At 35.0% G+C, this 24,041-nt stretch overlaps 1 protein-coding gene across 1 annotated transcript in view; it reads left to right on the top strand.

Annotated features, from left to right (window-relative positions):
- LOC128213512 (uncharacterized) overlaps nt 1-24,041 on the top strand; it is a 29,716-nt gene that overhangs the window by 5,297 nt on the left and 378 nt on the right. The window contains exons 11-34 of the mRNA XM_052919283.1: nt 603-855; nt 1,065-1,205; nt 1,906-1,961; nt 6,766-7,343; nt 7,676-7,805; nt 7,949-8,355; nt 8,453-8,972; nt 9,268-9,488; nt 9,606-9,846; nt 10,043-10,286; nt 10,523-10,705; nt 10,814-10,860; nt 11,173-11,356; nt 12,112-12,602; nt 12,890-13,130; nt 13,404-13,575; nt 15,059-15,423; nt 15,742-15,891; nt 16,977-17,111; nt 17,205-17,286; nt 17,473-17,707; nt 17,830-18,082; nt 18,435-18,575; nt 19,843-19,983. Coding sequence (XP_052775243.1) covers nt 603-855; nt 1,065-1,205; nt 1,906-1,961; nt 6,766-7,343; nt 7,676-7,805; nt 7,949-8,355; nt 8,453-8,972; nt 9,268-9,488; nt 9,606-9,846; nt 10,043-10,286; nt 10,523-10,705; nt 10,814-10,860; nt 11,173-11,356; nt 12,112-12,602; nt 12,890-13,130; nt 13,404-13,575; nt 15,059-15,423; nt 15,742-15,891; nt 16,977-17,111; nt 17,205-17,286; nt 17,473-17,707; nt 17,830-18,082; nt 18,435-18,575; nt 19,843-19,983 — 5,611 coding nt within the window. The remainder of the gene's footprint in view (nt 1-602; nt 856-1,064; nt 1,206-1,905; nt 1,962-6,765; nt 7,344-7,675; nt 7,806-7,948; nt 8,356-8,452; nt 8,973-9,267; nt 9,489-9,605; nt 9,847-10,042; nt 10,287-10,522; nt 10,706-10,813; nt 10,861-11,172; nt 11,357-12,111; nt 12,603-12,889; nt 13,131-13,403; nt 13,576-15,058; nt 15,424-15,741; nt 15,892-16,976; nt 17,112-17,204; nt 17,287-17,472; nt 17,708-17,829; nt 18,083-18,434; nt 18,576-19,842; nt 19,984-24,041) is intronic.

The raw sequence follows: 24,041 nt of genomic DNA, 5'->3' as shown, positions 1-24,041 counted from the left end.
TTTTGGGTATATTAAGACAAAATTATTAATTGTGATAATCTTATTTGGGAGTTAGAGTGCATCTTTAAAAGTAGTGTTGTCATTAGTATTTCAATTTTACGTTTAAAGTAATTTGAAGTCGCTGATGTCTTCCCGCGTTATTGGGACGTCATTTGATAAACTGTGTCCGGTGACTGTCGGGTCGTTCTCTTTACAGAATGGGTGATAAAGAATGACTGTAAGGTTGGCTAAAATAAAAACGAAGAATTTTGTAACAATTGTTGAATGAAATAATGACCTTAAGGTGTATATATAAGAAATGAATTGCAAGAGGGATGCCATTATCGGGGTATGAACGCAGATGGGCTGGTAAAAGTACGCGTGGAGTCCTAAGGAATCAACACTCTAAACAGCCCCACTGTTATCATAACTCGATACTGACATCAATCCCTCAATTTATTCCTCTAAATTTACATTATTTTAAAAAGTTATCTCAATGGATCCTCATTGTTTTGATGATTATTATTATATACTGAGCATTTTTTGGCATTTATAGTGGCAACGGGGATATGAAATCAAAATGTTTCAGCGCTTCTTACTACTAAGAACAACACACTTTACAGGTTTGCAAGCTTGTGTATGGACAGACATAATTCGAACCGAAGAGCAGATTGAGAGCATGATTTTTCCCCGCCTCCTTGCCCTGGCAGAGCGAGCCTGGCATGAGGCTGACTGGGAAAGCATAAAGGACAAAACGGAACGGGACAGCAAAAAACAAGCTGACTGGGAGGTATTTTCAGATGTGATGGGTCATAAGGAATTACCAAGACTTGAACGGAATAGTATTTTTTACCTCGTTGATCCACCTGGGGCAAAGTAAGTAGGTTTAGTGAATAATCAACCGAATAGTTATTTGGTATTGAAAACCTTTATATAAGTTTATGTTGCTTCTGTGCGTACAATTTATGTTTAATTAAACTTACTCATGCGGAACATTTGTGCTAAAAAAATGAGTCTTTTTCTATTTAAAATCATATCTTTTTTGTATAACATACTATCAGGGTTTTGATTTGTTCTGATACAAGGGTCGTGAACAAGGTTCTTACAACTAATGTGCGTTACCCGAACCACACAGTTGAACTGAGCAGAGACGGTGGCAAGGTGTGGCAGACGTTTCAAGAACAGGAACTTCCGTTGGGTGAACATGAGATCCATTTTCGAACCAGGTATGATCTTTATGTATCATCATGTACCCTTTGTCGTTAAGTTTTCCCTTGGTGTTTATGTTTGTGTATGTAGTGTTTACACGTTTGTGTATTAAGTTTATGTTTATGTCGTTAAGGCTCTTTGCTTGAGCCTCTTAACAGAGTTTTTTATGTTCCTTGGCTGTAGTTTTTTAAAGATTTAAAATAAAATAAAAATTAATATTTTGTAGTGCATCCAAAATTTTTATGCAAATGTAAAAAACATGGTCAGTACTATACTTATGTTAAAATAGCACTACAGCAACACAAGTAACTACTGGTCTGTCACCTCATCCATTAGCAAACAGTATATCCTTATAGAAAACGTATACTGACGTATAGTGTGATATTACTATACGCATTTTGCATCAAAGGTGCATATATACTAGTCTTATAAATATATTATTTCGTGCGCACGTTTTGATTAATACAAAGAAAATTGGTGATCAAAATAACAACATGTGTAACATTCTGAATGATGGAGCGTACTATTAATGCATATAAAATACTCTGAAATAAGTTACACATAAAGGAACAAAATGGTTATAGTTCATTTTCTGTTTCGCAACTCACGGACACCCCTTTAAATGTGGCATAAATGACATTTTTGTTTGGGGGCTATAAACTGCTGCTAATTGTTTTTTATTCACATTCGAAATTGTTTTGAGTTTATTTAATTCAGGTCACCAGTACTTGGTCGATACAGTCGCGCCGTGAAGATGACCGCTCATGTCAGTGGTGAGCATATTTATCATTATTATTCTATTATTTCGTTATTATGGGCCTTCAACATAACAGAAAAAAGCAATTCGAAACAAACGTATTAAGTTAGACTACTACTGTTTTGTGTTCATGCTTTGAATGGTCACTCTTTTTAATCTGGAGTGTATTTGCTTTATCAGGCCATTCCAAACTTATATTATGTTAAGCGTCAGGTTAAAGTATAAACATGTACCAACCAGGGAACGTTTCATAAGGCTTCTTCCTGAAAAAAAATGAAGTAGTGAAAAAAAACTTAAACAACGAATATATCATTTACCCTCCATTTTACATCAAACTGACTCTACCAAACTTTTTCCAAACTTTTGGATCTTTTTCTTGCCAATTTTCATATTGCTGGTGTAAAACATTGTAAGCTTTCTTAAATTTGACTTAGATAATTATTTCAATAACCTTTTTTACTAAGATGCTTTACGAAAATATCCCAAGGCATAACAAAAACGGAGAGAAAAACAAAATGGTCATACCAAAATAAATTTAACCTCCTTGAGATATGGCGCTCGGAAAAGGAATCAGGCTAAGCGAAACATAAAGACCACACGTTGCACATGAAGGCTCATAAATAACTTGAGGTTACTTTAACTTTTATTTCAGTTATTTTTTGAATACCTAAAACCTACCAACTACAGAACGTTAGACATATTTCAACTTGACAATACGACCATTAAGTATTGTCATTTTTTAAGCCTCGGGCGTTTAAAGACTGTTTACTATGATAATGAGAGAATATACTCCTATCCTAGCATACACTATATTCACTCTTTGTATCACTTTAAACGATAGGGTCAGTTGTCTTGTCAGTCATACGAACGGTGGATGTTGTTGATTTTAGTAACTGTTTCAAGCAACTTAAAATAAGTGGGAGGCAATCTACAAATCTAAGTTTATGGAGTATTGTGAAATAACATTAAAAAATTTTTTAACGTGTTACCAGAAGCTAGTATAATGAAGTTCATTTTACGAAAAACATGGATTTCAAGTCTAGTTTACCTTGTACTCATAGGTAAGAGACTATTAGTTGAGACTTAACTTTAATTCATTTCATATAGTACATGTGTATGTTCTAAACATCAAATTTAGATGTTAAAAATAAAATTACTCAGACAACAAACATATGGCTCATGTAACATGTTTCTTGTTGTGATTTTAATGTGTTCTGTCTTTGGTGTAAGCCCTGTGCCATTAAACGGAGTTTGTTTTTGTAGTTTTCCATATGAATATTAGTTCCTTTATACATTGTTTATTTGAATTCATATTTATATGTTATTGGAAGTAAATTATAATACACAATAAAATAAATATCAATAATAAACAATGGATGCTTTTAAAGGAACTAATGTAATAAAAAATTGTATGATTTAAATTTATACATCGCTAATCCGAAATTGTCGGGACCCAGATATGAGACTATTGAGTTAGAATTCAAAATTAACAAATAGTAATGAAATACAAAATCGGGACTGTAAATTTTCCTTTGAAATAGAAAATTTGGATCAGTGATTAAACATTTGGAAAGAACAAAGGAATAAAATCGAGACCGGTAATTAAATATACAGTTAAAGAAATGTTACATTGAAATGTTGATTTTATTTTCATTAAAACAAGAGTTTACAAAACAATAATATATTCAAATATTGTTTAAAGAATGATGTAGTGAATGAAAAGGTAGCACTCAAAAATTAGTGGTTGTTTATATATTTGCGTACCGTATTCATGTTAATAATCTGGCTTATGAACTTTTCATTTGTTTCCGTAATGCCCAAGTATTTAAATATGTTTTTTTTGTGTATTTTAAAATTAGTTCTGAAAGCTATGGTTAATAAATAACTAGTATATTATATTCAATTGTTGTCAGTTTAATTTAGTGCTCTCGATAAATTTGAATTAAAACTGTTAAACTTTGATATGCTTTGGTTTTATTGGAGATCAAAAATGCTTTCAATTAATAAATGAAATTAAATTTTACTTTAAACCATCAATGTGCACGTGCTGTTAGTGGATTATTGGATGCATGATTAACAAATGAAGACGAAAGGAGTCGAAAGAAGTCGCTCTGAACAATATCGGTACAGTGTATATGCGCCATATACATAATAATTTATATGATCATTTATATAAACGTTATAATTAAATATTTACACCGCAAATTCCATTCCTTAAATGAACTGCCTTTCGGCAATTGCGTTTTTCAATCGATGAACGCAACATCTTCGGATATGTTTGGATCGCAACAGGTTGCAAAACAATATACATGAAAAATATTGATATTGTTATTGTTTGTATTGTGTCAGCAGGTCCCGTAAAATATAAACCAACATTTTAGAAAGTATTTTTTTAATTTTAAATGAATTGTTGCCATAAGAGTTTGAATTTGACGTTTAAAAGTGATTTAATGTGGCTGATCTTTTCCCGCGTTATTGTGACGTCATTTGAAAAAATGCTTCCGGTTACAATCGGATCGTTCTATTTACAGAATGATGGGTAGGAAAGAGCTACTGAATTGATTTTTCATGAAATGAAGTATTTTTAACAACTATTGAATGAAATAATGAACTATTGGTGTAAATATAAGTAATGAATTGCGGGGTTGATGTCATTATCGGGGATATGAACGCAATTGGGCTGGTCAAAGTACGCTTGGAGTCCTTTGGACTCCACACACTTCGACCAGCCCAATTGCGTTCATATCCCCGATAATGACATCAAGCCCGCAATTTATTCCTTAAGTATTGACGTTTGTATACACAATTGACATAACGGTATAGCAGTATCGAACACAGATAAGCGCCTTTCGTGAGAAATGTCGGACAAAACGAAAAGCAGCATGATATGCAGGGTGGATGGTTATCATGGCTTTTCGTTTTAAAAAATGTGTTCCTGTCTAGCTCAAGTGCTTGGGCTACAGAGAAGGGGTGTTGCGAACCCCGGTATTGAAACTTCTAGTACTGCAAACAATGACATATAGGATTATAGCAAAGGCCATAGACATGAAAATGACAGGAATAAATTACAAGCTTGTTTAACTTAGAATATCGAAGGTCTTAGACAAAAATCCTTGTTCCACATTTTATTGGTTTATTCAAGTATGATTATATTGGTGTGTAGACAATAGCTATGACAATTCAAGCATTTCTAACGATAGAGCTGTAAATAAAATGGGGCGAATATTATTAGCATTATGGACTGTCAATAGTTATGACACGCAAAAAGATTCAGCAAACACTCACTTTTTAAATAACTCAATAATTATACGTGTGATTCATCTAAAAAATGTTTTCCCTAGAGTATTTTACCTTAGCTAATAAAAGTAAAGAACAATATACTTTTGAAAGAAAATAAATAATTGTTTCAATGGATTTCAATCATCCTTGACAATACTTTATAAATTATAAATGCATGATAAATGTGATTTATTAGAAAAGTGTGAATTGGTTTGATGTGTTTGTCAACGAAGTACGAAACAGAAACTGGACACTTAGGTTCATACTTCAAAATATAAGGAGGACACGGTTTTAAATGGATTTTTTTGTATACTTCTTCAACTCAAAGTTGGATTAGATGATAGTGAGTACCAAACTTTATGATGAACGTGATGATTTAAATTTCAAAATAATAATTTCCCTTTTTTTAATTTGAGATGTTCCTAGTTCACAATAATATGGTGTTTCGTTTTTATTGCACAGTTGATAAGATTTGCTAGAATATGTACAGATGACAAAAAATTCAGCTCAACCAGTACACTTATGACTGAAAAACACTTCTAAAACAGGGTTTCAACTATCATAAAATAAGGAAAAACATTTCTAAAAATGTTATAGGTCATTCTAATATTATATCAAAGTACAATAGTAGTCTTATATCGCTGATTGCTAATAGTATCAATCATCTCAATTTTATGGTGATGTTTTAACAAAAAATCGTAAAATTAAAATGTTTTCAGCAGCTAGTTAGGCAGATAGACTCGATGAATAGCTTGGATTGTATTTTAACCGTGGATATAATGGCAATGCGTTGAAGAGTACTTGCCTTCTGTTTTAAATGATGAATATAAGGTTGAATATGGCGTTCTTTTTAAAACTAAAGTTCAGCGCTTTAATTTTTTGAAAATTTTGCAGATTCATGTTTTCATGTAAACTTTTACCAAGGTAATCATTTAGAAGAAAAAAATAGCTAATACATTGTCGTTTTTATTTTTCATCATCATATTTTTTGTTTGTTTCCAGTTTTAGTACAATGATACTTTTTATTATGAAACTCTATGATGACACAGTTTAAATCTTTTATTTGTTAGGGCAGACTGTGTCTGATTCTCATAGTTTCAAACAATAACTGCATCGTAAGTTTGCATTAGGTACCTTGAATTATATTCCCTTGTCTGCAGATATATTAGGATCCCTTATCATTTAAGTACTTGGGGGTTACCTAAGTTTAAGATCATTTGTTTAATAATTAAGTTTCCTGAAGTCAATGAATAATCAATAAAATGAACACTGTTTTCAGGATTGTTGGGATAAGATAGAGGTTGTGCATGGGTTTAACCCCCCAGTAAATTTATTTTACTGACCGTCCCAAGGCGGTACCTAACAATCCTTGATAATCACACTTAGGTATTACATAGTATATATGCATTGTGTAGTTTGTGGAGTTCATGTAGAACGTTTACAATATACCGTATTATATGCCTACAGACAACCTATATCTACAACAATGTTTTCGCCATCGTTATTAACAGAATATGGTAATTGTTTGGTTATTCATTTAGATCATATCAAAGGCCTTAACCAGGGGGAACTTGATGAGTTAGCGTCCAGTCTGCAGATTCGTGTCAAGGTCCTTGACAATCTGAGAAATGATGGGAACAGGCATATCGTGCAAACAACCCTAAAAAATATCGGACAATCACCGATTCCTGATGTAGGATGGACGCTTTATTTCCACAGCATGTTATTGGCGTTCCCTGACAGTTTTCAACATGAACACAATAAAACAGTTGACATGGACATTGAAAAAGTTCAGTTTGGAGTAGTCCAAGGTGATTTGTATTATATGAAGCCAATCCCGGGTTTTGCTCCGATTTCACCAGGCAAAGAGAGGGTGTATAATATTATCGTTCAGCTTTGGGCGGTTTCAAAGACCGATTTTATGCCATTGTGGTATGTTTCATCTGACACTGAGGGTGTCACACCACGTGTTGTTAAATCAACATCGTCTTTTGATCTTGATTATGTGGAGGATTTCGGTGACATAAGGCAATGGAAACGCAGTAGGGCTGACCGGTATAACCCATACAGCCCGCAAGATCGTTGGTCGAAGTTCCGATTTTTAGGAAACCAAAAGGTAGTACTAAACAATATATATATAATTAATCAAATCAAGAAATATTTTATATCTGATTGCTTATCCATATAATGAACAAAAATCGAATAATTGCAATTTCTTAAGATACGTACACGAAGCCATTTCTTAAGTTGGATAAAACGAGGCACTTATTCATTTTTAAGGGTTTGACCTAATAAGTGTTATTTCCAATTTAAATATACATGTACATCTCTGACATTTAATAACTTTATCAGCTCTTATATAATATAAAAAGTTTTAGAAGGACTACTGTCTTTCATCTTCATCAAAAAAACAATAAATAATTGATGTTTTTCTTGGATGAATTTTGTAAGGAATCGGTTGTCATACCTACCCCTAAGAAGATAGAACGTCAGGAAGATGGACCATTTATTATGTTTGATTATTCGTGGAAAGTGTTTGATGTTAATGGATCTTTCAGCGAAATTGCTAAATATATGAAAGGTTTGACATTCTTATCGTCAGCTGTATGTTAGTATTTGTTGTATTTCAATTATCCTTTATTTTGAAGTTAATCTAACCAATAGTTGTTTTCTTTACACCAATAGTTGGTTCCTTTACATTTTAAATCTGTTTTTGTTTTACAGAAATGTTCAAAGTTGATTCCTCAGTAAGTGATGGGCGAAATTTAATTAAGCTTATTAAAAACGCCACACTGCCTGGACAAGCATACTTATTGCAGATTGAAGCTGAAAACCAAAATATTGTTTTACAAAGCAGTACACCTCAAGGCATGTTCTATGCTGTACAGTCCTTACGAGCCATAATCGATGACACGAATCGAGTCAACATTCCTTCAATGACACTTGAGGACGCCCCGCGATACGAGTGGCGAGGTATGCACTTAGATGTGGCGAGAAACTTTCACAGTCTTGAAGACGTGAAAAGACTTATTAAAGCCATGGCCATGTACAAAATGAATCTACTTCATCTACATCTCACTGATGATGAGGGATGGAGAATAGAAATTCCTGGCCTTCCAGAACTTACTAAGGTATGAAATCTAAAAGGTGTCATTCAGCATTATGACTTTCATTCCTGTCTAACATTGTCATTTGATCTATAATACTATATATGGTATATATTTCCAGATTGGAAGTCGTCGATGTCACGATTTAAATGAAACACAATGCATTATACCACAATTTGGATCAGGTCCATTTGCCGATTCCTCTGGTACCGGTTATTACACGACGGCGGAATACAAGGACTTGCTTAGATTCGCTAAGAAACACTTTATAACGGTTGTTCCTGAGTTCGATACACCTGGACACTGTCATGCAGCTGTTGTGTCCATGGAATGTAGATACAATAAATTCAAAATGACTGGAGACGATACTTCTGCAAACGAATATCGACTTGTTGACCCAGAGGATGTATCATTTTATAGATCAGTTCAAAACTGGCGGGACAATGCTATTAATCCATGTATTAATTCTACATATAAGTTCATAGCGAAAATAATTGATGAAATAAAAAGCATGCACCAGGACATACAACCACTAGTTACATACCATTTTGGCGGGGATGAAGTTGCAAAGGAAGCATGGACACACTCGCCTATGTGTCAGAAGTTTTTAACAATCAACCCGAAATATAATGTCACACATGGTAAGTAGCCTAAACGATTTTATTGAATATATCTATGTTAAATATAAATATTTATATAAATATTTATATAAGTATATATACATATGTTAAATTGTTCTGCACATAGTGACGTTATGTGTGTCTAGTTCAGTATATGTAAGCCTTACGACAATGTGCCTCTAAAGATTCGAAGCCTCAAAATGTCCTAGTATACCAAAATAAATGTAAATCGTTTTCGTTTCACCTTGTCTCATTTTCGTTCAACGCCTGTATATCTCATGTGTCAACGATTTGTGTCTTTTACTTGACACTTAAGGTTTGAAGAATTACTTTGTTACGCGGGTTGCTGAAATAGCAGCTGCAAAAAATGTTAAGCTTGGCGGATGGGACGATGGGTTCCTAAATGGACAATCCAGTCCAGAACCTATTCCGATCAGTGAATTTTCCAACGCTGAGTTGTTTGTCAATACGTGGAACAACATCTGGGAATGGGGTGGTGGAAGCAATGCATACAAATTTGCCAATGCTGGATTTAAGGTTAGTCATTCTGTTTGTTTTTCTATTTAACCATTCCTACATGTTTGTATAGAAAAATAAGTAAAATAAAAAATAAACATGAAAAGAAAACGTAATTGCGTTTTTCTGTTATTTCAGGTAATACTCACCCAAGCGACCAATTTGTACTTTGATCATCCACAAGAGCCGGATCCCGAAGAGAGGGGACTTTACTGGGCGACCCGATTTACAGATACTAAGAAAGTGTTTCGGTTTATGCCCGAGTCCTTGTATGATAACATTTTTGAGGATAAATCAGGGGGACCTTTATCAAAAGTTGAAATATGTGGAGAGGACATGTCTAAATGCACCCTTCTGGAGAAACCAGAAAATGTTATTGGTATGTTTTATTGTTGCTTTATGCATGGCATTTTATGACCGTCTAATTTTTATGGTGTATACGCAGAATAGGAAAAAAAGTATTATCGTTGTTTCAATGACATTTCAAATATTTTTTTCACATTTCACTTCTTTTTGTGTTGAAAACAGTTTTGTATGTGTCATTGATACTTCTACTTTCGTTTTATTTGTATTAGGAATGCAAGGTGCATTGTGGAGTGAGACTGTAAGAACAAGTCAAAACATGGATTATATGATATATCCTCGACTGCTTGCGTTAGCTGAAAGATCATGGCATAAGGCCTCTTTCGAAGATCAAAGTGACAATATTGAAGTTTTTGAAAACGAATGGATTTCATTTTCGGAGGCGCTTGGATTGAGAGAATTTAAACGTCTTGACGATCTTGGCATATCATTTCGTGTTCCACCTCCTGGTGCAAGGTACATTCCATGCATTCAACTTGTATGAGCTTTAGGATATTAAGCATTATGAAGATAAATATTTTTATATTAAACAATGTAGTAGCCATAAGCAACATTTTATTTGTGGTAAGTTCAGATTTAAGAATAAAGTGTCATGATTTATTGTTTCCATACTGACAATTTCGACATTTTTAAAAAAAAAATGATATATTAAAAAAGCATTTTTGGCAAGCAACGTTTTTTTATATTTGTAGGCTATTGGAAAATGGAGAAATGCAAGTCTCAACCACATATCCTGGACTCGGGGTTGAAGTGAGCAAAGACAATGGCACTACCTGGCAACAAGTGCCTGAAGAGATCGTCAACAATCCTAATCGCTCCAGAGTGGTTAAATCTGAAGGCGATTGGCATTCTGTTAAACTGAGAACCACATTTAGGTAACAACCTGTACTATTACGTGGTAATGATTAAAATTAAGCTTGTAATTGTATATAATTCAAATGCTTATATTCGGCTATTCGATGTTAGAAACTCTTTTTTTCTAGGAATGGTGATAAAACGAGGTACAGCCGTTCAATAACGCTCAATAAAGGTATTTCTTCCTTGAATATTTTATCAAATGTGTTTCATTTGTATCTCGCTATCGATCGATCTCGGTAAGACATTTTTCAGTAATATGTGTTTTTGATATATGTCGCTTATAAATTAGATAACGATACGCTTAAATCAAATTAGATCAAACACATAACATGTAAAATATATTGTTGTTTTTGTTATCGTTGTTGTTGTTGTTGTTGTTGTTGGGTAGTGGTGGTGGTGGTGGCGGTGGTGGGGGTATTATTGTTATTGCTGCTGCCGTTTTGTTTAAATAAAAGGTACAACTTGCTGTTTTAATGCATTACAGAAGTCGCTCGTCCGGTGGTGGAGCAATACATGTTGAATTACATCGCTGAAAACCTTCTTGTCCATGTTGAAGTGATAGATAACCTTAACAAAGACTACAATAACTATATGACGGTTAAGCTAGAGCTGACCAACAACGGTTCTATGAATATACCGTCTAGTGCTTGGAGAATTTACTTTTACAGGTAAGATTTATATATATCCTATAAAATAAATGGGTTAGGCTATTTCTAAACATTATGGAGCTTTTAGTCTTGTAAATAATATCAGTTTTTCGTGATGCCTGATAAATTTTACATCAACATGACAGGCGGTCTATTACGAGTATACCCGGAGTTAAATTTCAATCTACGTGAGTGTAGCAGTATGTAAAGTGGTGTTTATATTCACTATGCTTTATCATTGCATGCTTTCGTTCATACAGATTGACCGTACATTATCCATGTGTGATCGATCTGGTCAGTTTGAATAACTATTGTATTAAGAAAGGGTGGTCAAACGAGTTTGTATACTATTAATAAGTATAACATGGAGCGTTTTATGTATGAAATCTCATATATACATTCCCGCCCCTTTTCTTGTCATGTGGACTCGGTCACCGCGAGGTATTTTTCTGTAATAATATTAACGTGTAAACTATTACCACAACGCTTGTACTTTCCGTACTTTACTTTCTCTGTCTCTACTTTACTATCAGTTCATAGATATATTTTCATATATTCATTGAATATGCATGTCAGCTTTGTAATAATTGTGTGATTGTTTGAATGTCATAATTTATTTAAGGCTCATTTCATATACTTACGAATAAACAAACATAGACCTGGACTTTATAATATCATTAATTTTCCCGGTTACATGTGCATTTGTGTTTTAATGTATATTATATCATTGATAATTATATAGTCTGATAAAACATATAATATTAATCCATTTTCAGTCTTTACGGTGCAAAAGACAGCGAGTTGAGATGTGGCCTTACTGTAGGACATGTGAACGGTGGTCTGTTTTACATTGAACCAACACCTGGATCCTTCCCGGGAATTCCAGCCATGCAAAGTCTTAATCCGTGCACATACAATAACAAATGGTGGATGGTCAGCCGAACGGACAATATGCCAAACTGGTTTGTGACTGCTCCTGGTATGAAAGCAATGAAGCTCAAAGCAACGGAGAGCGAGACGTTGAGCTATGTGGGCAAATTTGACACCGCGGCAAAATGGAAAAGAACACGGGAAGACAGGTTTGATCCCTATACGGCTCCAGAGAGATATGACATTCTTCGCAGAAACCCTTCATCTAAACCAGTATATCGGGTTGTACCAACTCCAATGATGTCAACATTTTCTAAACACGAAACCATTCACGTTGGTCATTTATTCGTAGTTGTAGAATCACAGGAGTTTAAAAGAGAAAGTCAGTTTCTAGCAGGTAAAGGGATTACGATAAGTATCATCCAAGTTGTTGCCATTGTATTATCATAAATTTACAAATACAATTCTTAAAGCATCTGATACATTTTGGGTTGTCGTAAATTTCAACAGTTTTTTTTTTATTTCAAATAAACACCCATTAACCGATATAATACTACAAAAAGTAAGGATCGCAAAATACGTTACGTACACTTATTCAAATTATTTTTCATTATAAGAGTTGTCGCCATTTTGGTAAATGTGCAAGCCCTTGTCACAGTTAAAGTTTTTATTTTGTTTTTGCAGAGACGCTTAAAGTGAATAATGTAACAACTGCATTGGATTCGTCAAAACAAATCAAATTCGAAATGAAGCAAAATTTAGGCGGAAGTGACGCATACGAGATAAACATCAGTCCAGAGACACACACTGTCGTTATACAGGCCCAAGAAGCCCCCGGTGCATTTTATGGGGCACAAACCTTGATATCGCTTGTGGAAGACAATGATGGAAATATTCCTAAAGCTACCATCAGAGACGCTCCGAGGTACAAACTATTAAGAAAACTAAAAGTAAAATAGGGAAAAATATCATGTGTGTTTCCTATTGTATTCATGTTTGAAAAAAATAAACTTTACAGTACATTTTATGTTATGGCACATTTTAAACGATGTAGATAAGGGACTTATTTTTTTTTTCTTTAAAGTTTTTATAATTAGTCGGCATTTGGCAATTTTGGTGAGGCAAAAGAAAAGGATTTAACATTTTTGATTTATAAAATATTTATCCAAACGATGCCGATTTATTTTGTATCCTATAGGTTTGGATATCGTGGTGTAATGTTAGATGTGGCACGCAATTTCAAGCCGAAGAACTGGATGTTGAAGTTTATTGATGTGATGGCCACGTATAAATTGAACAAGCTTCACCTTCATCTGAGCGACGACGAAGCCTGGAGGATTGAAATACCGGATATTCCTGGATTGACGCAGGTTCGAAATAAATAAAAAAAAACATACCTAAGACAGGACATTGCCCTTTAGAAATATAGATGCGTCAATGCATTGGTGTATGGTAAAGTGTAGCCAGGCTCGAGAACTGTACGAGTAGTATAAACGACACTTCAATATCAGTCCAACAAATAGCTGCATGTCATGTTAACGAAATAATATGCAGAAATATAGTGCTTTTGAAAACGCCAGCTGTATTTTTTATAACACCAGTGTTTTAAAAAAAGCGTTTTGATTTAACCATTTTAAGTTCTTTTGACGTTTCATTATACCTTATATAGTTATATCTGTTCCGCGGATAGTTAAAGGGGCTGTACTTCGTATGATGAAACAGCGCAAAAACAGAAATTTGTCGAAAACTGACATAAACTTGGCATCGATGTGTACAATGCATTAAAACTTACTAACTGAAGTACCACATAGTTTGCAATTTAAGTTTAGCAGTTATTTCGTATTTTTCCATTAAAAAAGATTACTGGGTATGTCTACCAGGTAGAATTCATTTCTTATGCGTGATTGGCTAGTCGGTGTTATCCCGTGATATTACCGAGGTAGGTGTATAGCTTAATTATGTCACCCAATTAGAGTAAGCCGTCGTTGCTCAGTAGGTACGACGCTGGACTGCAATTTTGGCGACACGGGTTCGAACCTGGTCTCCGACACCATGTTTTTTTTTTACATTTTGGTCCTTTTTTAATTTAAGATATCAAAGCGTAACACATTCTATTGAATAATTGTCCTGAGATTCGTTACAGAAAAAAACGTTTTTTGGTGCCAATCTGATGTACAGTCCCTTTAAGTATAAGGGCCATATAGGAGTTGCGTCCGTCACATCTCGTCACATCCAGTCACGTCCCTGAACAATCTTGTGTCGCATGTAGCTCCGGAATTAATCTAGCTACATACATGCAACTTTGTAGTAAAGTCTAAATAATTTAGAATGAATGGAGTGAGCGTAGCGAATGATACTTTTAATCATTTAGGTTTACAACATGTCATCTTACTGATTAAAAACACAACCGCGTTGGCTGTAATATTGTCAACGCAAAATATGACACACGGAGTGTTTCTAATGAGCGACAGTAGGCGGACATATAACGCCCGCGAAGGTTGATATTCTTAATGATGACGCCTAGTTCTTTATGATTGCCTATCTGTAATGTCATTTGCTGATTTGGTAGGTTGTATTCAAATAAAGGTTAACCAGCAATTCGTGTGTCAATTTCCTAAGTCTAATACATGTAGTCTAGTAGTTATGGCCATTGCTTGAAAATACCATTCTAGGCGTCGTATGGGCTCTATTCATCATTTTAATGAATAGTACGATCAAATTAATTTGGATCTTAAGGCTTATTCAGAAAGAATACAAACACGAACATTATTTGGTGACCTTATATTGTGTGCGTATTAATACTTGAATATGATTCGAATGTAGCAAACTGATTTAAAAGACATATTTTAATAGATTGCCAGCAAACGATGCCACAGCGAATACTCAGACGAATGTGTTATGCCCCAGTTAGGCTCAGGGCCTGATACGGATACAATAGGGTCGGGCTTTTACACCGTCGACGACTACAGGGAGATTCTCGATTACGCAAATGCCAGGCACATCGAAGTTATACCTGAGATCGATATGCCGGGACACTCAGCCGCGGCAATCACTGTGATGGAGAAGAGGGAGGATGAAATTGACTTTATGGAGAGTCACGTATATGGGCCATTACCAGAGTCGTGGCTGCTTTATGACCACAAGTTTACCCCAAGTGTTTACAGTGTGCAAAAATGGTTAAAGAACGCAATGAACCCATGCATGAACTCTACGTACAGGTACTGTATTCGTATTTTTTTAATAAAAAAAAGTTTTTCAACACGGCACGGAATCAACTAGAAAGTTAGTATTAACCTGATTGGTATTAAGTTGTAAATTAAAACGGTGCGATAACATGTCAGTATAAATTGAATGACTTCAGCAATATATGTGTCCTAAATAATGACGTTTCCTTTTTTATTCATGCGATATAACACTATTTAGTGTTGTTAAACGATAAACTCGACCCAATCGGCAATACAATATAGTGGAGATCTGGGACTGTCTGAATTGTCCTAAATCCTCTTGGCATTTCTGTTTTTTGGGGGTTTTTTTAGATTCGTAGAGCGGGTAGTGGACGGCCTGAAAGAACTACATAGGCCTGTTCAACCATTGCGCATATTTCACATGGGCGGAGACGAGGTGGCACATGGAGCATGGAGTGAATCCAGAGAATGCTTCGATAACGTGGAATTCCGTGGCAAGGAGTAAGATGTTTTGTTATAACGGAGATATTGGGTAGCACATTCTAATTCAAACGAAATCGTCGTACACTGGCGTAAGCAGGTTACTTCCAATACAAGTGAAACAGGCTCAATATAAAACGGCGAGTTCGTGTGTTTCCCGAAATGATAACAACTTGTCATCCATCCATGATTGTGCTATCACGTCATTGAATATGTGAGTTGTCGGTATTTGGATTGTAAGTGGCTTACCACGGTGTACGTAGCGAATACAGTACCTATCAATGAATTATATTAAACGTAAAATCAGCCCTTCTAAATACTTATATCGTTCACAAGCGTCCGATTACATTTGATATAACGTATGCTAATTTTGCTGGACTACCTCACTGGGCGGCGGAACTTCCTTGACATGTTCATAGAACGGCATAATAGATAAGAAATGTTGCCGTTTTCAGTATGCACGTGGCGTCACATTAGGTTCTACCATGAATACATGAATACATGTCATAAACGCGGATAAACAAAAACACAGCAACTATGTTTGAAATTTCAGCCAAATACGGAGTTACGATCGTAAACCTTACGATCTTTATTGAAACAGGACCAAGAGCTCGTGCATATATTTTCATATAAATTCAAGCTATACCTTTACCTTAACAATTGTCTCAATAAACAAAAAAAATGAATTTCTACCTTTTTATATGCGAAATCTATAAGAATTCAGCCTGCAATGTTTTAATGATAGGGAACTTCTTCTATGTGCAATCGCCGTTGGAAGTACATGTATTGGCTTCTTTGTCACTTCTCAGTCAAAACTCGTCCGGACGTATTTTTTAATTTTTACAAAAAATCCTCTACTGTGTTGTTTTAATGTATGTAATTTTTGCACTTGTTTAGTTAATTTTTCATATTATTATTGAACATATAACGTAGATTTCGGATTTGGGTCGTGGCGTTTACATGAATTTTCTCGACGCTGTGGACAGTTTTCCGCAATGTTTTCTTTCAATTTTAAGTTTTATCTGATCCATTTGATGAGTCACGTATTATTTCTCTTCAATCGGATTCTGGAAGCTGTCAATTGTTTAATGTGAAACGTTTTTTAGCACGGCGGCGTTGCAACGGGTGTTTATGAGCCGAGTGTCAAGGATTATATCAGACAAGGGCCTTAATCTCGGTGTCTGGGAAGACGGCGTTTATGCTGATGACAAACCAAACCCAATAACGGACTTCAAGTCAGAGTAAGTTTTGAAATTCATATTTTCGTGGCGAAAGACAAACTTCTTGTTTTCTTATATATAATGTATCAATTTGCACATATCTTTAATTTCCAGTGTGTTTGTGTATCCATGGAACAACAGATGGGGTACGAACAAAGCCAAAAGATCATCAGAGTTTGCTGATGCTGGATACAAGGTATTCGGATGATCACGTTTAGGTTGTCATTATTATTTTTCTTCGAATGTCAACATTAGTGAGCAAATATAATACGGGTTTCTTCTTCTTCACGGAGACTTAATGCGCCTACTTAATATACTTAACCAATAGAAATTTAAAAACTTACACTGTACGTCCAAACCTCTGAATACTAAACTATCACAGGTGATTCTGCCTCTGGCCACTCATCTCTACTTTGACATGCCACAAGAGCCCGACCCGGAGAGTCGCGGGCTTTACTGGGCCACCCGCTTCATTGACGCCCACAAAGTATTTGGGCTCATGCCGGATAACATATTTGCTAACGTGGATGTGGACCGGATGGGAAATTCTGTGTCCTTGGAAGACTTGTGTGGAAATGCAGCTTGTCCTCAGCCAAATAAGACGGAAAATATCATTGGTGTGTGTTTTTTTCTTGTTTAAAAACGTTCCGTTAAGCAACGGACGGTCGCCTGAAATGACAAATAGTTACATTTGTGAAATGAAACTGGTGTTGATTGACCCTTTTGCTCTTTTCCCCAGGTCTGCAGGCATGCATGTGGGCTGAAGTTATGCGTACAGAGGAGCAGTTCCACAACATGGCCTTCCCTCGTCTTCTCGCCCTTGCCGAGCGCGCATGGCACCGTGCAAACTGGGAGGAAATAGAAGATAGGAACGCGCGGGACGCGTACCGAAGTTCCGACTGGGAGGCGTTCGCAGATGTCCTGGGCTACAAGGAGCTCCCTCGGCTTGAGAAGAAACAGGTTTTTTACCTTGTAGAGCCGCCGGGGGCTAGGTGAGTGTGGCTTTATTCTCATGTGGTATGTAAGAATGCCCATGTTCTTATCTTTCATTGGGTACAAAATACACATTAACAAATTGATTGTTTTAAAGTTTAATTATTCACGACACGTATATACTTCCTTAAACATGATTTTCTATACTTTACTGCAGGTAGGTAAACATATATATTCATTCAAAATGTTTTGAAGTGTGATCAGGTCCAGCACATTTCAATCAATTTTGATATGATTCAACAATTATTTTACAGTAGGTCCAAACACATTCAAGAATTTCGAGTGTTTGCTAGAATTTACATCTTCGTTAAAGATGAATTAGTACTCTCGAATGCGCTTCTTATTTTCAAGAGTTGAAGGCAACGTACTGATGGCAAACACGCGGTACCCTAACCATGTGGTAGAGATAAGCATGGACGGAGGTGACTCATGGAACGAATTCCAACAACAGACCCTGGCTAACGGGAAATATAAATTCCATTTTAGAACGAAGTAAGAACGCGACTTTAGTCTTGAACATTAAAGTTAACCATGCCATTAAAGTGTTATAATGTGTTGTATAAATAATTGTTGTCATACTGCACAGACTAATGAGCAGCTAAGCGATGTCAAACATGTGCTTTAATCGTCTGTAAGTGCGTCTGTACAATCCTTTGCTAAACACATTGTCCTTGAAATAATTGTATTATAACTTGCTTTTTCTCTCCTATGCTGACTATGTTTTATCGATTCGTTGTTTTTGTAACATGTCACTTTGTGAGACGACTTATTTAGAAGTTACCCATTTAGAAACAAAGCGACGGAAAGATTAGGTAAGTAGCGTCTCTCCTCCGTCTACGCTTGTCTGCCGTCCCTCTTACATCTCGCTCACCACCGGTCTGGTTGTCCGGTTAGCGCAGTGGTTAGCGCACTTTGTTCATACTACGACCCGGGTTCAGTTCCAAGCCTGGGCGCATGTGAGTTTGGTTAGTGGTCACCAAGCCGGACAAGTGGGATTTCTCCGAGTACTCGGGTGTCCAAATTACGCAAAACTAGACTCTCGCACAACAGCGTGCCAACGAGTGTGACGTAGAATAATTATCATTACTTTCTTCACAAACGTTGTAAAATGTATAATGTTAAACTAAACCAAGTCTCTCTTTGATGTTTAGTCGATCAGTTTATAAATCTTGTCATTTCTAGTACGGAACTTACTGTACATATCTTCTCTGGACAAATGTAGCATACCTTATCGAGTTTACCAAGATTCTGTTTAAGGTCGCCATTGATAGGCCGCCTTAGCCGTCCCATTGAGCTGATTGCCATAGCTGTAGGCGGCGGTTCGGTGGGGTCCGCGTTGCGGGCCCGTTCTGTTACACCTTACCCAAGCCTCACATTCTGCATCTCATCGACATCTGTCCCACATATATCACAGCACACATTGGGATATGCCTCAGATTGGTTTATGTACATCATTACATGTATTAAGGTTGAGTTTACTTCTTGTACAGGTTGTCGGTGCTAGACCGCGTGAGTCCGTTGAGCTAAAAGTCGTGTGTTATAAAGTGTTCTGAAGTTGAAAACTATATTTCTTGTCCTGTTATTTAGAAACCGTTTCGCAAAATCCTTCGACTTGTAGCCGTCCTGTGGTGCTATGAGCCGTTTATCCTGATCAACGTGGTGGATAGGGGAGGTCCTGAGTTAAGACCCGTCTTATCGCCCGTACCCATCGCATTTCAATGTTGGGGAACGTTTACAATTCTTCCTTCTTCTATTACAGGTCGCCGGTGCTAGGCCGTGTGAGTCGGCCTGTAGAGCTGATGGCCGTAGTTGAGGGCGACGGTCGGGTGGGTTCCGCTGCGTCGTCTACTCTAACTTATCTCACCATACTTGTCACATTTGTTCACATATACATGTTTTGGTGTGTATTGTAAATACGTGTTTTATGGTGCTTCGTATACCTCAGGATGCAAAAATGCATATTAAAACTTGAATATGTGTATGTCTAAAAATTGAAAACTTGCACACACCTGTTGTATAATTCATAATACAATTTTGTTTGCGAGTATGGGCTAAACTCATGGCATATCATAATTGGCCTAACACATAAGCCAGTCACTAGATTTTTTTTCTGATAATGACATTACATAACAGTACTGCAATAAAAGAACCCAAACCCATGCTTTGGCATGGCCATTATGCAATGTTTTTCGGTTCCCTTGTTTTTCCTTTCATTAAAGGCATTCCAAAACGAAAATAAATAAATATTTGTTTTGTATTTATCGACAAATTTAATCAGAACGTTCATAGATTCAAATTTTAAGCTATCGTACTATATCTTCTGATGAACAAGTATATGATGATTGCTCTCTTTGAATAGAAATAAATGATTGGACGCTTGCAAACATATAAAATGATGTCAGAATCGTTCAACACGACGATGACGTCTTCTGCTAAAACCTGTGTTGCCTTTTAAGTGCATACTTCTTACAGTTTACTCTTGTTTTTTTTTCGAACAAATTCACATTTGTTATATGGGCTTTTAAAGAGACCGGATATTATATGTTTTTTACCTTGTTTGTTTCAAGTGTTTGATACGGCTTACATGTATACTGTGTACTACCTGTACGACTGAAATCGTGGTTCGTGTGAGGAGAATGATGAAATCGAATGTTTTCAAGTACAAAGACATAATCATTGTTCATTTCAGTAATTGTGCTGTACTTATATGGCTGTGGCATTGTCATTTACATAGTACAATTATACAATTGATGTGTTACGCTTTACATAAATAGATTTGTAAAATTATAAAAAAATAAAGTTTTATAATGTATTGCGTTTTGTTGTATATAAATGAAAGTTATATTGGCAAAATATTAAATACAATAGTAAATATGAAGTCAACTTTAGACGGGGTATTCCATCGGGTATTTTTTTTATTTTCAATGGCAACATTTTCACAAGGAGAGCAAATGTTGCATATCCTACATAAAGGTTTTTAGTGATTAGACTCCATGGGAAATTACTTGCAATGGAATGCAATAATAAGTACATGGATATCAAGTTATCTTTCATGGTAATTCGGAAAATACTCAACGACAAAACGCCTGATACTAATACGTCTACAACCCAATGTTTAGCACATTTAGCGTGAGTGTGAAGTATAACGTTGATCCCTTTTCCGGTACGCTGTACACATTCAGCGCAAATTAAAGCTTTATTTAAGTTCTGACAAAGATTCTAAATAAAACGGAAACCCGTATGTGATAATGCGTGGTGTATGCGTAACATAACATCATTGTTTAAATATCGCCAATATAAAGAGAAAGAAAATGCCTGCTGATAGTATACTAGGTTAAGTACAGGTTATTCTGCACTAAGTCAGAGTAACAATATGGAGAAGCGAAACAGTCGCGTTACGTGTTCGACCATGGTGATCATGACATATATATATGTTAATAAAATAATCAACTGTTTGAGAAAATAAACAAAAAGGTGGGGACAGGGTGATTGGCGCTAATGGTGGATGACGGTAACTCAGTGTTATAGATATACTGCTCATTATCATACCTTTGACCATTGATTTTAATGTTAAGTGATGCTAAGCCACATTCTTCAAACGTTATGCTTTTAATTAAAAATCAAATTATACAGACGCATCATATATGACTTCGTGAGTTATAAAACAGCTAAAAGTGGGTTGATTATGAAGAGATGTGCATATATTACATTTTAGACTTTTAATATGAATGTAACGTGCATTAAAGTGAGCCATTCAAATCATTTAAACATATTGCGCTTTATAAAAAACGAAACACAATGGAATGCAAAGCATTTGCATATATTGCACATAGACACTTTATCTCCACATTTTTCAAAAATCCTCTTCCGTTTCTTTTCTTTTGCCATGTCATTTTCCCTTTATGTTCACGTTGACCTTACAAGGAAAGAAAAAATGTTTATTTTTTATATTCTCCTTCCAAGCTGAATGTAGCTATTATCGACAACTGTTCGTTTGCTATGATTAACTTTTAAGACGAAATCTGCACATGGGAAATGAATGTTTGAAATAAAATAGCGGTACATTTTTGGTATTGCCTGAACAGCCACTAAAACAAAACATAAAGTTTAAGTTGTTAATAAAGTATTGAGGGCTGCTATGGTTTTTAACGAAAAAAAGTGAATGTATGCAGTGAGTTTGTATCATACTGATTTTATTTATATTTATTGATACTACTTGAAGATTGCCATAATCACTCGAGTTTATGGCTTGTCCAGTAAAAAGTATTTCCCACCAACTTTGTTTTAATTAAGGTAGACGATAGAATCATTTTATTCGTTGACAAAATTTGATTGCATATTTAGAAATAATGGCAATCATTGCCAATAGAGAAAACAAGTCCAATAACTGACAAAACAACAACACTTCTTCCAATGAAATGGCAAACATGATGACTCCTTGGCCCAATCGGTAAATGTTACTTCCACAGTTTGTACCATGCCATCAATTTTGAAGAACTTTAAAATATTATAAATAACTGTTCGTTTTAATGTTTAACTTTGATATTAAACTGTTCGTTTCCACTTTTAACTATAATCTTCAGCCGTTTGTGTCGATGTTTTACCATTATCTAGAGCTGTTCGTTTATTATGTTTAACTGTTAAAAAATAAATGAGAAATGGGTGTTTAAAATATGATAGCTATCAATTTATTAGCTTTTGTTAAAATATTCATTTATTCATCACACCCCTAAACATTCCTGATCTAAAACAGACCATAAACTTGATGTCGGCAATAATATACTGGAGGTTGTTCTGGTACAAATATTATTTTTGCTCTGCTTTCAGGCTTTAAGGTTTCAAATTTGGTATCATACAGAATTTCAACAATTGATTAAAACACAACTGTTATTATTGTCTCCTGTTATAACACAAAAGACATTTTTCTTCTCCTTTTGTAGTAAATACATAGTATAATTCTTAAAAACAACCATAGCTACTTGATGTCATGTCTAATTCAGGAATGATATTTTCTCTCTCTAAAACTTCAGGTAGATCATAGAATTGATATATTAGACAAATTTTGAATGAATATAGAATAAAAGTCCAATAAATACCGAAACTATTCCTACCAATAACATCGTTTGATGAGTCCTTGTCCTAACCGTGAACATTTCAATCGATTAACATTATTTCTACTGTTTGCAAAATACCTCAACTTTAAAGGAGGAAGACACAAAGATTAATGAATTTGATCAACTGAATAAAATGATTTGCTAAAAAAACCGGTTCGCATATTAGATTGGTTTCTTTAAAAAAGATTACATTGATAAAGTCTGCTGGGCTTTTTATTGGAAAAAAGAGATATTGTCCGAATTAAATTCAAAAATATTGAATTTAAATTAAGTCAGTATGAACTTTGTAATACATCATTTTTTCACCAATAACACATGTATTTCATAGAAGTCTTTACTTTCAATCATTAATTTATTCATTCATAATTAATTTCATTATTCATTCATTTATTTTGTAATAATTCTATGTACAATATTGATAAGAATAACTAGCATTTGAAACAAATGTCCTGGTGTGTGTGATGTACAGTGCACATGCATAAATGACATTATAAGACGGAGATGTTAAATAATATATACATTATATACATGATTCAATATTTTCTTGTATGTTATAAAACGTAAATAATTAGAGACTGAAGTCATTTGTTGCTGTTGTTATATATCGTTTGTCCAGGCATGAGTTATACACTTAAACTGTTTAATTACTTGCAATGAACTGCATTAATACGCATATCAACTGAAATAATATTTCAAAAAATACAGTTCTTGCAGAGAAAATTAAACATGTGTGCAAGCGTAATATTTATATGAAAAACTACAAAAACAAGCTCGGTAGCTGAACGTTTAAACATAAACCCCGTTTAATGGCACAGAGTTAACGCCAAAGACAAAGAACACAAAA

The sequence above is a fragment of the Mya arenaria genome, chromosome 2 (genome assembly GCF_026914265.1).
Source record: "Mya arenaria isolate MELC-2E11 chromosome 2, ASM2691426v1".
NCBI lineage: Eukaryota > Metazoa > Mollusca > Bivalvia > Myida > Myidae > Mya > Mya arenaria.
Note: the sequence above shows the minus strand (reverse complement) of the source record. Positions and strands in the feature narration are given on the sequence as shown.